General features: G+C 40.8%; 1 protein-coding gene across 2 annotated transcripts in view; it reads right to left on the bottom strand.

Moving 5' to 3' along the window:
• prkg1b (protein kinase cGMP-dependent 1b) overlaps positions 1-11,677 on the bottom strand; it is a 161,155-nt gene extending 149,478 nt beyond the window's left edge. Inside the window, exon 1 of one of the 2 annotated variants that reach the window (XM_014179313.2) lies at positions 11,009-11,677. In XM_014179313.2, coding sequence (XP_014034788.1) covers positions 11,009-11,274 — 266 coding nt within the window. In that variant the 5' untranslated portion in view covers positions 11,275-11,677. The remainder of the gene's footprint in view (positions 1-11,008) is intronic. The other variant, XM_014179311.2, reaches the window with a different exon arrangement.
• Between the last annotated feature and the right edge of the window lie 4,070 nt (positions 11,678-15,747).

Raw genomic sequence — 15,747 nt, 5'->3', positions numbered from 1 at the left:
TGCTTTACTGAAATTGCAGGTGCCTTTATCCAAAGTGACACCAGTATCCACACATTTTTGTATGTGACCCCAGTATGAATCGGACCCACAACTTGCTAGTGACATGCTCTCAGAAACTGTGTTGCTAGTGACATGCTCTCAGAAACTGTGTTGCTAGTGACATGCTCTCAGAAACTGAGCCCACACTGGACCACTACAATAATAAGTACAATACAATACATGATTTCAATACAGGTGAAAGGTGTATGATTGCCATCCCCATGAGCGTGACACTGTCCTTCAGACCTTGGATGAGGCCTGCAATTACATCAATCCAGACCTATGTCAGTCTTGGATTCAGCATGCCAAAAGGTTTTTCCCCAGATGCATGAACAATGAGGACATTACTGCGATGTCAATGAGAACCTATGGTCAAGACAGGCTTGATGCAAACTAGGACCTGCTAAACGCTACATTTCTTTCAATCATTTAATTTGTTTCTTTATTTTTGATTGTGAAAAGGTGTCTACCACACATGATTTCCAATTGTTGACAGGTCAATTTTGATGAGTAGGGCAAGTGTTTTGCCTAATGTGAAAACAGGGTCATGTACTGTAATTTACTGTGCTGTAACAGATTACATTCAATGGGAAATTCTGAAACATGTATCTTGCATTTTTTGCTATTGGATTAACTGGTTGTTAAAACAACTATACTGAACCAAAATATAAACGCAACATGCAACAATTTCAAAGATTGTACTGAGTTACAGTTCATAGAAGGAAATCAGTCGATTTACATATATTCATTAAGCCCTAATCTATCGATTTCACATGACTGGGCAGGGAGCCCAACCCTGGGATGTGGCCACAAACAGATTGGTGCTGCATTACCAATATCCATAGAGTACTGGACCATACAGGTTCTCCAGCAGTCTTTGTCTCGTGCTGCAAAGACGTCCACAAACTCTGCAAGCAGTGCTTCCAACTTCTCGCTGCTACTCAGGCTCCAGCCTTTCTGATGTCTCCAAACAAAATAATGCACAATAAAAAGGTATTAAACGTAAGACTTGACATTGAAATGTAAAACAAATAAATAAATAACCTTTATTTAACTAGGCAAGTCAGTTAAGAACAAATTCTTATTTACAATGACAGCCTCCTGGGGAACAGTTGGTTAACTGCCTTGTTCAGGGGCAGAACAACAGATTTTTACCTTGTCAGCTCAGGGATTCGACCCAGCAACCTTTCGGTTACTGGCCCAAGGCTCTAACCACTAGGCTACCTACCGCCCTGAAAGTGTTACCAGTTTGGAGTTTTGAACTAAGAGTTTTGAAAATAGCACCAAAGTGTTTGAAAAAAAAAAAACTATAAATGCACTCCAGTTGACAATTATCTCCAGCATTGAAACAAGGCAAGATAAACCGTTCTCTAACTTGTCCGTGATACAGACCTTAGAGCATTCAGTGGGATGCATTTTGAGCCTCTGCTCATTTTACATCATCTGTATGTCACAGACACAGTGGTCCAATTAGTCTTAATGTGACTGACATAAGTGCATGCGGTCCAAATGAGCACAGGTCACTGGTAACCCAAGGGCCTTTTGTCTGTCTCAGCAAGATAACACACTTTCCATTCTGGAGTGCTTTTGAAGGAGCTTGTTGGTTATATATGGAGTTTTAAAATGAGAAACATTGGGTGCAGACAGTGTAAGCCATGTACAACAACCTATCGAATTGGGCCTCTCATCCCTTATGTGTTTGCATGTACAGTATAGTGTCCATACTGGATCGAAAAAGTGGATCCATTTACTACTCGCCTTGTTATTCTGGATTGTCACAGTGTATACACAGTGAACTAAAACATGGTTACAACCATAGCTGCAGGAAGTAGGGGTGCTGCAGCACCCCCCTGAAAAATCAACAACAACACAACTGAAGTAGTGTACTGGGCCTTTACTAGTCCTTTAGAGGACTAGTCCCTTGAAACTAAATTCTCAGCATTCCCATTCATATGCTGCCATATCGTAGACTGACAAGCTGAAAAAAAGAACACAAGTCATTTGACTCCCAGTCTGCCTCGTGCTTATGTTTGCAATGATGTAATCTTCGAAGGTATGCTGACAAGATAGCTGCATGCAACTCCCAAACCTGGAGAAAAAAAAAAGTTACATTAAATCTCTATTTAGACTGCCTGTCTGTGTCCTGCTTATGTTTGTAATACTGCAATATGGCATTGTAGTTACAACAAAGGCATTAATTTGTAGGCCGCCTGCGTGTTAATCACGTCGTATATTAGTTACAACAGACGTTTGTAGGCTAAATCATGTCGATGTTATAGTTACCGCAGACATCGTTTGTGCAACACTCCTTTCGCCGAGAAGTAGCACATGCACAGGAGGTACAGTTGTTTACCTATTGAGGATAGGCATCAAGAGAATCCGGTCACACAGCCCCTACCATTCACAAATGGATCCTAACCATGAAAAAGCATTTTGCTGCCATCATGTGGCTATTGTTATTACCTGCAACTAGAGGAGAATATCTGGGACAGTGGTCACTTGTTTTGTCTGCGCGTGTCTGTGGAGAAACTGCCTTGAGGCGGTGTTTATAATTGTCACACATGGCTCACAGTGCACAGTGCTCACATTGACATCCTTAGGAGTTTCAAACTGTGTAGTGTTAACACTCGCAATGAGAGTTGAGGATACATAGGTCTAATAAAAGGGAACGGCATGCGAGTCAGACGCAGATCCTGTGAACACGTTTGAGCGTCACATCTTTCAAACCATTGAACCAAAAAGCGGAGAGCGCGAGAGAGAGCAGAAGGTGCTGACTGACTGTGAGACCAGTGAATCCATTAACGAGTCAGAGAAATGTGCCAATCCACCCTATCAGAACTGTGAATCAAGCTCCTCCGTGACATATCTTGACATCTCCCACTCACGTGGAATTCTGCATCTCTGAAGATCAAAACATGGCACGTTCTGAGCCAACAGTGAGCACAGACAAAACGTCAGTATCTGTAGAGTGAGAATCGTATCGGCTCCGATGCACACTCATAGTAAGTATACTCTGTGTCAGGGCACTCAATGTTGTATTGGAGTGTGTGTAAGTACCCATCAGTGCTCTCGTTATATCAATCAGTGATAAAAATACATTTTCACAAGAGTCAATATCAGTGGACCTCTCAGTCAGTGAACTCAACGCATGCCTATATGTTAGTGTGAGTGCCATGTAACGATCAAAAGTGGGTTCAGTTCCACAAAGCTTGTTTACAACTTCAGGCGATGCCTTGGTGCTCATTAGCAATGCATCAGGACACATCTGTAATCAATGGTGCCCAAAAACAACAAGAGCTGAGAGGACATTATGTACAGCTGAAGTCAGAAGTTTACATACACTTAGGTTGGAGTCATTAAAACTCATTTTTCAACCACTCCACAAATGTCTTGTTAAACTATAGTATTGGCAAGTTGGTTAGGACATCTACTTTGTGCATGACACAAGACATTTTTCCAACAATTGTTTACAGAAAGATTATTTCACTTATTATTCACTGTATCACAATTCCAGTGGGTCAGAAGTTTACATACACTAAGTTGACTGTGCCTTCAAACAGCTTGGAAAATTCCCGAAAAAGATGTAATGGCTTTAGAAGCTTCTGATAGGCTAATTGACATCATTGACATCATTTGAGTCAATTGGAGATGTACCTGTTGATGTATTTCAAGGCCTACCTTCAAACTCAGTGCCTCTTTGCTTGACAATATGGGAAAATCAAAAGAAATCAGCCAAGACTTCAGAAAAATAATTGTAGACCTCCACAAGTCTGGTTCACCCTTGGGAGCAATTTCCAAACGCCTGAAGGTACCACGTTCATCTGTACAAACAATAGTATGCAAGTATAAACACCATGGGACCACGCAGCCATCATACTGCTCAGGAAGGAGCCGCGTTCTGTCTCCTAGAGATGAACGTACTTTGGTGCGAAAAGTGCAAATCAATCCCAGAACAACAGCAAAGGAACTTGTGAAGATGCTGGAGGAAACGGGTACAAAAGTATGTATATCCACAGTAAAACGGGTCCTATATCGACGTAACCTGAAAGGCCGCTCAGCAAGGAAGAAGCCACTGCTCCAAAACCGCCATAAAAAAGCCAGACTATGGTTTGCAACTGCACATGGGGACAAAGATCTTACTTTTTGGAGAAATGTCCTCTGGTCTGATGAAACAAAAATAGAACTGTTCTGGCCATAATGACCATCATGTTTGGAGAAAAAAGGGGGAAGCTTGCAAGCCGAAGAACACCATCTCAACCGTGAAGCATGGGGGCGGCAGCATCATGTTGTGCTTTGCTGCAGGAGGGACTGGTGCACTTCAAAAAGATGGCATCACGAGGAAGAAAAATTATGTGGATATATTGAAGCAACATCTCAAGACATCAGTCAGGAAGTTAAAGCTTGGTCACAAATGGGTCTTCCAAATGGACAATGACCCAAAGCATACTTCCAAAGTTGTGGCAAAATGGCTTAAGGACAACAAAGTCAAGTTATTGGAGTGGCCATCACAAAGTCCTGACCTCAATCCAATAGAACATTTGTGGGCAGAACTGAAAAAGTGTGTGCGAGCAAGGAGGCCTACAAACCTGACTCAGTTAAACCAGCTCTGTCAAGAGGAATGGGACAGAATTCACCCAACTTATTGTTGGAAGCTTGTGGAAGGCTTCCTGAAACGTTTGACCCAAGTTAAACAATTTAAAGGCAATGCTACCAAATACTAATTGAGTGTATGTAAACTTCTGACCCACTGGGAATGTGATTAAATAAATAAAAGCTGAAATAAATCACTCTACTATTATTCTGACATTTCAAATTCTTAAACTAAAGTGGTGATCCTAACTGACCTAAAACAGGGAATTTTTACTAGGATTAAAAGTCAGGAATTGTGAAAACCTGAGTTTAAATGTATTTGGCTAAGGTGTATGTAAACTTCCGACTTTAACTGTAAAAGCAACTTAAACCGTTCCAATTCTTTTCTGGAGCACATTCTATCAAATCAAATCACAGTTTAGCAGATGTAATAGCGGCTGCAACGAAAATGCTTGTGTCACTATCTCCTAACAATGCCGTACAAATGTCAAACAAGTTCAAAAACAAGAAATCATAAAGGTCAGGAACGTATCCAGTTAACTAGCCAAATAACACTATCAGTAATCCAAAAGCAATCTATGCGTATATTTACTAAGAAAAAGTATGTGGACACCCCTTCAAATTAGTGGATTTGGCTATTTCAGCGACAAGTGTATAAAATCAAGCACGCAGCCATGCAATCTCCTTATACGAACATTGGCAGTAGAATGGCCCATACTGAACATCTCAGTGACTTTCAATGTGGCACCGTCATAGGATGCAACCTTTCCAACAAGTCAGTTCATCAAATTTCTGCTCTACTAGAGCTGCCCCAGTCAACTGTAAGTTCTGTTATTGTGAATTGGAAATGTCTAAGTGCAACAACAGCTCAGCCGCGAAGTGGTAGGCCACACCAGCTCACAGAACGGGACCGCCGAGTGCTAAAACGCGTCTGTCCTCGGTTGCAACTACCAAGTTCCAAACTGCCTCCGGAAGCAACATCCGCACAAGAACTGTTCGTCGGGAGCTTCATGAAATGGGTTTCCATGGCCGAGCAGCCTCACACAAGCCTTAGATCACCATGCGCAATGCCAAGTTTTGGCTAGAGTGGTGTAAAGCTCGCTGCCATTGGACTCTGGAGAAGTGGAAATGGGTTCTCTGGAGTGATGGACCCCGCTTTACCATCTGGCAGTCCAACGGATAAATCTGGATTTGGCACATTCCAAGAGAACGCTACCTGCCCGAATGCATAGTGCCAACTGTAAAGTTTGGTGGAGGAGAAATAATAGTTTGGGGCTGTTTTTCATGGTTCGGGCTAGGCCCCTTAGTTCCAGTGAAGGGAATTCTTAACGCAATAGCATACAATGACATTCTAGACGATTCTACGCTTCCAACTTTGTGGCAAGAGTTTGGGGAAAGCCCTTTCCTGTTTCAGCATGACAATACCCCCATGCACAAAGCAAGGTCCATACAGAAATTGTTTGTCGAGACCGGTGTGGAAGAACTTGACTGGCCTGCACAGAGCCCTGACCTTAACCCCATCGAACACCTTTGGGATGAATTGAAATGCCGACTGCGAGCCAGGCCTAATCGCCCAACATCAGTACCCGACCTCACTAATGTTCTTGTGGCTGAATGGAAGCAAGTCCCCGCAGCAATGTTCCAACATCTAGTGGAAAGCCTTCCCAGAATAGTGAAGGTTGTTATAGCATCAAAGGGGGGACCAGCTCCATATTAAATGACAATGATTTTGGAATGAGATGTTCCAGTATATACACTACCGTTCAAAAGTTTGGGGTCACTTAGAAATGTTCTTGTTTTTTAAAGAAAAGCACATTTTTTGTCAATTAAAATAACATCAAATTGATCAGAAATACAGTGCAGACATTGTTAATGTTGTAAATGACTATTGTAGCTGGAAACGGCAGATTTTTTTATGGAATAACTATATTGGTGTACAGAGGCCCATTATCAGCAACCATCACTCCTGTGTCAACAGTGAAGAGGCGACTCTGGGATGCTGGCCTTCTAGGCAGAGTGATAAAGAGAAAGCCATATCTCAGGCTGGCCAATAAAAATAAATGATTAAGATGGGCAAAAGAACACAAATACTGGATAGAGGAACTCTGCCTCCCGGAGTCGCCTCTTCACTGTTGACGTTGAGACTGGTGTTTTGCGGGTACTATTTAATGAAGCTGCCAGTTGAGGACCTGTGAGGCGTCTGTTTCTGAAACTAGACACTAATGTACTTGTCCTCTTGCTCAGTTGTACACCGGGGCCTCCCACTCCTCTTTCTATTCTGGTTAGGGCCTGTTTCCTCTGTTCTGTGAAGGGAGTAGTACACAGCGTTGTACGAGATCTTCAGTTTCTTGGCACTTTCTCACATGGAATAGCCTTCATTTCTCAGAACAAGAATAGACTAACGAGTTTCATAAGAAAGTTATTTGTTTCTGGCCATTTTGAGCCTGTAATCGAACCCACAAATGCTGATGCTCCAGATACTCAACTAGTCTAAAGAAGGCCAGTTTTATTTCTTCTTTAATCAGCACAGCTACTTCTTTAAACAGTTTTCAGCTGTGCTAACATAATTGCAAAAGGGTTTTCCAATGATCAATTAGCCCTTTAAAATGATAAACTTGGATTAGCTAACACAACGTGCCATTGGAACACAGGAGTGATGGTTGCTGATAATGGGCCTCTGTTCGCCAATGTAGATATTCCATTAACAACATTAACAATGTCTACACTGTATTTCTGATCAATTTCATGTTATTTTAATGGACAGAAAATGTGCTTTTCTTTCAAAAACAAGGACATTTCTAAGTGACCCCTAACTTTTGAATGGTAGTGTACATACAGGCGGTGAATATAAACAGTGCAACAAAAATGCAATGCAATGCAGTAGTCAATATATTCAAAAGAGCTATGTGAAGAATACAGTATATGAATAAGAATCCGGAATATAATCCATTATATAAATAAGAATCCAGTATATAAATATGCAGTGTTTACAAACTGTAACAAAAATTCCATGAGTAAACCAATCATAGGGGCCACTCATTGTTGCACAACAGAGTTAGGTGAACATGTCTAATGAATAAGTTACTGATCACAACAGACATAACAGTATCCCCTCAGTTCTCTCCAGGTTACATCCCCATGGTGACTGTCTGCATATAATGACAACCACAGCTTTTAGCTGAACAGCCCTGAATGAGGCTACAGTAACGGGCTATTAGCAGTACCCAGTGGAAATTGCTCTGAAGCAATTGAGGGACATGAAAAGTGACATCTGAAAAGCAAAGCACAGATTAGATGTTTTATGGAGTAGCCTGTATTTGGCTAAATATGCATAAATAGGCCTATGCATTGGACTCTTTGCATTAAAAAAAATCTGCTGGTGTTATGGACATCCTTTTGTGTAATTCCCCCTAGGACTTTGAAGATGGAGCCAATCAATTAAAATCACTAGACTGCTGTCCTTCCATCTAAAAGTTGCCACATCCCTCCATGATGAAATTGCTAATTGATTGGTGACCACATCCTTCTTTATTTTTTGGATGTTTGGTTTATTGGCTTATCCCACATCCAGGAATTACGCACAATAGAATTAGTTTACCAAATGCATTATTTGTTAGGCTAACCGTAGGGGAGACTGGGTTTTTTTTGTCACACTTTTTACTATTTCTCAGCACCAGTATATCTTACAAGATATATAAAGACCAAGGTGTTGGGTTGAAATAGGGCACATTTGTATCCTCATATCTTATTCCGACATGGAGTCATAAGCCATCTTGTAACAACTAGCCCCAATGCAGGGTTGGTTGTCACAATGTTTGATAGTAGCTTATTCCTTTTGTAAAACTAAATTAAGCAATATGGCATATACACTTTTAGAAAAAAGTGTTCCGAAATGGTTCTTCGAGTGTCCCCATAGGTGAACCCTTTTTGGTTCCAGGTAGAACCCTCTGTGAAACGGGTTTTACATGGAATCCAAAATGGGTCTACCTGGAACCAAAAAGGTTTCTTCTAAGGGTTCTCCTATGGGGACAACCAAAGAACCGTTTAAGGTTCTAGATGATACATTTTATTCTAAGTGTGTAGGGCCGGGACAATACCAGTATCGCAATATTGTTTCCATGGCAAAAATGAAAACACAAGCAGACCAAACTCTTTGGTCCTTTAAAAACCTCAATATGTAAAATATTGTGTGCTAAAGAAGTTAAATTTGCTTCGCGACACTGGTATCGTCCCGGCCCTAATAGCATACAGAGTCTTAGAAATAGCCACGCTTTTTATTGATTGAACAATATTCATAACAAAATTCAGCATTTTATGCCTTAAAAACAACACTGACATTTTGAGTACATTTTCGCATGTGCTCGTGTTTGCACACACACACACACACACACACACACACACACACACACACACACACACACACACACACACACACACACACACACACACGTACATGTGTGGGTGTGTGACCGAAAAAATGTGTGAGAGAGAGGCAATAAACCCAGATACCTCTGTCCAACGGATGCATACATGATGCGTCGGGAAGATGCAGTTTAGACATTGTTTGCTGATTGGCCAGACGTCTTACAGAGGTGTTAGGAATACCTATTCTAAATGCTACAGTTCTACATCGTTTATACGTCGGCCAGGCATCAGCATTCTATTCTGATGTCTCGGCGACATCTTCCAACGTGCTAACGCTCTCCACACTACATATTCCCAACACATTTTGATATGTCGGCCAAAGGTGTTTGTGTTTACTGGGAAGGGAGTTCTTCAAAGCAACAGCAGAAAAGAGCTTGGGATTTATTGTATACTGGAAGTGACAATGTCTCTGAAAAATATGGTTAACACAAATAGTAATAACACAAATAAATAATAACACAAATAGTAACACAATCACCCGACCTCAACCCAATTGAGATGGTTTGGGATGAGTTGGACCGCAGAGTGAAGGAAAAGCAGCCCACAAGTGCTCAGCATATGTGGGAACTCCTTCAAGACTGTCGGAAAAGCATTCCTCATGAAGCTTTGCCCAGAGTGTGCAAAGATGTCATCAAGGCAAAGGGTGGCTACGTTGAAGAATCTCAAATATAAAATATATTTTGATTTGTTTAAATCTTTTTTGGTTACTACATGGTTCCATATGTGCTATTTCATAGTTTTGATGTCTTCACTATTATTCTACAATGTAGAAAATAGTAAAAATAAAGACAAACTCTGGAATGAGTAGGTTTGTCCAAACTTTTGACTGGTACTGTATATCCATTGATTCTTAAAGAATATAACTTATAAATGCCTCATGAGCTTAGTTCAACTGTCACACTCAAAATATAAGCTTGTTTTTCTCCAATGTTTGTAAACATTGTAAATGTAAACAAACACTGTATAGCCTCATAACATGGCTAAAACTATAATTTTGATATCATGGATAGTCAGTCCTTGCATCCATAGCTCTGTCTATTAATCTGAGAGTGGTTACATTTCTTCAGACCCATCCCTCAGCTTTTTACCAAAACAGAGGCAACCATTTTGTTATTGTTTCATCTGTGTACTTGCCCTTTAAACAGCTGCATATCATGTTTGATATCAAGATATCAAAGTGTTGCCAACAAAAAGGTAAACAATAGGCCTATTGCAAATGCAGTATATGGCATTCATTTTTCACATGCATTTAGCACTTTTCATGAGTGCTCAAAGCATGCCATTCCATGAGCACAGCATTTTATTTTTTTTACTCGAATCAATGAGCCAAATCAGTCCTCCATGACAACAAATCATAAACAACAGAGTAGGGCTGGCTAATAAGTCCTTAGTTTTGGGGTCATGCTCAGGTAAAACAATTTGGCTAATCTATACTTCCATATTTCTAAATCCTATTCTTGAAGATCAAGGGGTATAACGTATTGGAATGACTGGAATTCTGATAGACTTTGGTTTTTAATGTAAAGATATAATTTAATCATATTATTATATGTAGTCGAAAGCGATGGTTTGGAAGAAGCCTACATGACCAACCCATAACGTAACATTTTACATCCATATATGGCCAGCTACGTAAACTTTAACATTGATTTATCCTGCAATAGATGTCGTTCTATTGGTGACATACATTTTTGTCTTCTAATGCCTCTTTAGGGGAAAGTAATCTAAAAGTAACGGAATGTAATCAGATTACGTTACTGAGTTTGGGTAATCCAAAAGTTGCGTTGCTGATAACATTTTTCGACAGGTAACTAACGGATTACATTTAGGAGTAACGTAAAATAACCTACCCAACCCTGGTGCCCAGTGGATAAACAGTAATTGGAAACAGGAAATGAAGGAACAGGAAATACACGAATTATTTTGAGTTAACAATAATAAGCTATGTGGGTACCTGTCAGACTTGGAATGTTTCCGAAATGCTTCACTGTTCAACTCCTGGAAGGTTCGGTAAGCTTGAGGTTCTGCTGAGATGCCTTGAGCACGCCTGGTTCTAGGTCCAATTATCTGCGCGCTGGGAAGAACGGATTGACATTTGTGCAGTTTTCGTTTTAATTCGTGGATCTCATCTTCCTTCTCGACGAGACGCCTCTCCATGTCCTTAATTCTCTCCTCTTTTATCAATAGGATATTTTTGAAGTCTTCTTCCAAATCACTCATGTTTGAATCGGCACAAACTTTCTCTAGGCGGGAGTGAAAGATGCTATTACGGTCCAATGCGGTCCGCTACTAAAACGAAAAAAATTATTCGGTAGAAATATGGAGATGAAATCGTGTCGAGGCTCCTTGGCACTCCAAAAGGTTCTGTTCACAGTAGATGGTGGACAGTTGAGTAACGGTGATTGGGAATGCTGGGTGCTGCTTTTCCTCAGTCCCTCCCGTGGTGGGACTAATGGTTATGTTTCATTGAGAAACCAATTAGGGTCTGCTGCCGTTTCTCTCCAGAGAGTTCGCGGTATGCAGAGGAAACAGCCGTCCAACGTTGAACAACAGCAACTAAACACAGGACAATATTTCTAAAATCATGCTCACACTCAACCCTAAACTATTTGCCCTAAATAGCATAAATTACCATATGAGCCGGTGGATGACGTAGTTTCATGTAACTTGATCCAGCACTTGAAAACAATAGAGCAGTGCAATAAGTTATGTTTCCTGGAGATCTTATATGCAAAATTGTCTGAGGCTATTAGTTACCCCTCAGTCTGATTGACTGCTTGCTCATCAATGAAACCCTTGAGCCAATGTAAGTAGCCCCAGTGTGTGTGTGTGTGTGTGTGTGTGTGTGTGTGTGTGTGTGAGAGAAATAGAGAGAGATGAACTGATCAAAATAATTTTGGTCATTGGATCAGTGACGTTATTGCTCAAACTCCATTTGCTGAAATGATTCAATCGTTTTACTCTCTTTAAAATGCACTTATATTTAATATATTCCAATCCACGTACTGTGGAGCCAAAATAATTGCAAAAAAAGGGAGGTGTCATGTGATATGGGTGGTGAGTCACACACACACAGGGTAGTGATTATTTTTCTACCCAGCTGTGTTTATGGTTTATTGATCTATCACTTCTATCAATTATCACCTTGTGTTGTTATTTATCAAAGGACATAAATGTCACTGTTTTCTGTAAAATTTCACCACCAGACAATTTCACTTAGAGGCACCTTTTGAATATGCAGGAATGTCCAGTAGCATCTCAGCATGACCAGAAGTTCATATTTAATTTGCAAAAGTTCATATTTTATTTGCAAAACAACAGATGCAGAGCCTGTAGCATTTTGTAACACATAGTGATCCGTAAAACTTTGTATAGGCCTACTATATATAAAGAGGTGTGCGCACGGATGCACGCACACACACACCCAACCTGAGTTCAAAGGCTATTTAGGGTATTTAATTTACTTTCAAAGACATTTAGAAGTAAGTATTTGGATATTGTTTCTTTGAAAATACAAGTGGTTGAACATTGAAATGGATTTGGAAATACACTTGAAGTATTAGCATGTATTTGAAAATACTCAAATACACAAAAGTGTATTTTTAAATACAAGTAATTAAATATTCCATGCATTTGAACCCAGGTCTGCTTGGTCCAAGGGGTATTTGAAATAATGTTTTTGGAAAAAACTATTTGAAAATAGTGTCAAATAGTAGGCAATATTTATAGTAAATTGTTTGAAAATACTTTCCTGTACTTTAAATAGAAGTAGTGGATTCTGACAAATTATTTTAAAATACTCACATACACAGAAAATAAGTATTTAAAATAGAAATATCCAAATACACATGTATAAAGAGCAAAAATATAAATGCAACATGCAACAATTTAAAGGACTTTACAGAGTTACAGTTCATAGAAGGAAATCAGTCAATTGTAATAAATTCATTAGGCCCTAATATATGGATCTCACATGACTGGGCAGGGGCACAGCCATGGGTGGGCCTGGAAGGGCATAGCTGCACCCACTGGGGAGCCAGGCCCAGCCAATCAGAATGAGTTTTTCCTCACAAAAGGGCATTATTACAGACAGAAATACACCTCAGTTTCATCAGCTGTCCGGGTGGCTGGTCTCAGACGATCTCCGAGGTGAAGAAGCCGGATGAGGAGGTCGTGGGCTGGCGTGGTTACATGTGGTCTGAGGTTGTGAAGCCAGTTGGATGTACTGCCAAATTCTCTAAAATGACTTTGGTCTGATCGACATTCCTGCAGTTTGCATGCCAATTGCATGCTCCATCAAAACTTGAGACATCTGTGGGATTGTGTTGTGTGACAAAACTGCACATTTTAGAGTGGCCTTTTATTGTCCCCAGCACAAGGTGCACCTGTGTAATGGTCATGCCATTTAATCAGCTTGTTGATATGCCACACCTGTCAGGTGGATGGATTATCTTGGCAAAGGAGAAATGCTTACTAACAAATTTGTGCGAATAATCTGAGAGAAATAAGCTTTTTGTGCGTATGGAACATTTCTGGAATCTTTTATTTCAGCTCATTAAACATGAGACCAACACTTTACATGTTTGCGTTTATATTTTTGTTCAGTATATTGGAACCCAGGTTTGAACACACATTGCTCAACTGTAAATATCCACTGCTAACAGTGCCATTACCGGTCGCAAAATGTCCTTTCATAGGATATCCGGAGGCAAAGTCATTAATATTCATGAGTTACATTGGGTGATTGGTTGAGCCTTTTTTGGGTATGTGACATCAGACAGATGTGCTGCACAGCCGTCTGTTTAGCTTCCTCGCTGGCATGAGCAGTAAGCACGGAACGACTTGGGAAACCCAGCTTCAGCTTAATCGGACAGGAAAAGGCGAAGCGAGAGGGTTTATTTACTCCACCCAAAATCTGTCCACAAAATAAGACCACGAAGTAAGGAATTTTTGTATGGAGGTCAATGAGAGCGTGTTGAATTTGGTGAACAAAAAATGGAATGGCTAATTTGCTACATGAGGCATATTTGATCTAATAGAAGTTTCATAGTAGTTAGGTTGTTACGAATGCACTGATATAAGTGGACACACATGGCATTTTGGCAACTTCAAATGTTTTACTTTATATCAGAGTTGTTCTCACGTGCATCACGTGCATCTGCAAAACCCCTGTTGGCAATCACAGAGGTCAGACGTTTCTTGTATTTGGCCACCAGGTTTGCACACATCTCAGGAGGGATTTTGTCCCACTCCTCTTTGCAGATCTTCTCCAAGTCATTAAGGTTTCGAGGCTGACGTTTAGCAACTTGAACCTTCAGCTCCCTCCACAGATTTTCTATGGGATTATGGTCTGGAGACTGGCTAGGCCACTCCAGGACCTTAATGTGCTTCTTCTTGAGCCACTCATTTGTTGCCTTGGCCGTGTGTTTTGGGTCATTGTCATGCTGGAATACCCATCCACGACACATTTTCAATGCCCTGGCTGAGGGAAGGAGGTTCTCACCCAAGATTTGACGGTACATGGCCCCGTCCATCGTCCCTTTGATGCGGTGAAGTTGTCTTGTCCCCTTAGCAGAAAAACACTCCCAAAGCATTATTTTTCCATCTCCATGTTTGACGGTGGAGATGGTGTTCTTGGGGTCATAGGCAGCATTCCTCCTCCTCCAAACACGGCGAGTTGAGTTGATGTCAAAGAGCTCCATTTTGGTCTCATCTGACCACAACACTTTCACCAGTTGTCCTCTGAGTCATTAAGATGTTCATTGGCAAACTTCAGTCGGGCATGTATATGTATTCTTGAGCAGGGGGAGCTTGCGGGCGCTGCAGGATTTCAGTCCTTCACGGCGTAGTGTGTTACCAATTGTTTTCTTGGAGACTATGGTCCCAGCTGCCTTGAGATCATTGACAAGATCCTCCCGTGTAGTTCTGGGCTGATTCCTCACCGTTCTCATGATCATTGCAACTCCACGAGGTGAGATCTTGCATGGAGCCCTAGGCAGAGGGAGATTGACAGTTCTTTTGTGTTTCTTCCATTTGCGAATAATCGCACCAAATGTTGTCACCTTCTCACCAAGCTGCTTGGCGATGGTCTTGTAGCCCATTCCAGCCTTGTGTAGGTCTACAATCTTGTCCCTGACATCCTTGGAGAGCTCTTTGGTCTCGGCCATGGTGGAGAGTTTGTAATCTGATTGATTGATTGCTTCTGTGGACAGGTGTCTTTTTTACAGGTAACAAGCTGAGGTTAGGAGCACTGCCTTTAAGAGTGTGCTCCTAATCTCAGCTCGTTACCTGTAGAAAAGACACCTGGGAGCCAGAAATCTTTCTGATTGAGAGGGGGTCAAATACTTATTTCCCTCATTAAAATGCAAATCAATTTATAACATTTATGACATGCGTTTTTTTGGATATTTATGTTGTTATTCTGTCTCTCACTTTTCAAATAAACCCACCATTAAAATTATAGACTGATCCTTTCTTTGTCAGTGGGCAAACATACAAAATCAGCAGGGATCAAATACTTTTTTCCCCCACTGTAGGTGAGCAATGGATTATGGTCATTGTAGTTAATTACCGCTTTTTCTGTGCTAAACTAAATATCCCTAAAACATTGCACAATTTGGGTTTGATCTGATTTATCTCTAGAGAAACTGCGCATTGAGCTCAGAAGAAAATGAACGAAATGGAATTCAAATA

The sequence above is a fragment of the Salmo salar genome, chromosome ssa28, assembly GCF_905237065.1.
Source record: "Salmo salar chromosome ssa28, Ssal_v3.1, whole genome shotgun sequence".
NCBI classification, from domain to species: Eukaryota; Metazoa; Chordata; class Actinopteri; order Salmoniformes; family Salmonidae; genus Salmo; species Salmo salar.
This window is presented reverse-complemented; position numbering and strand designations above follow the sequence as displayed.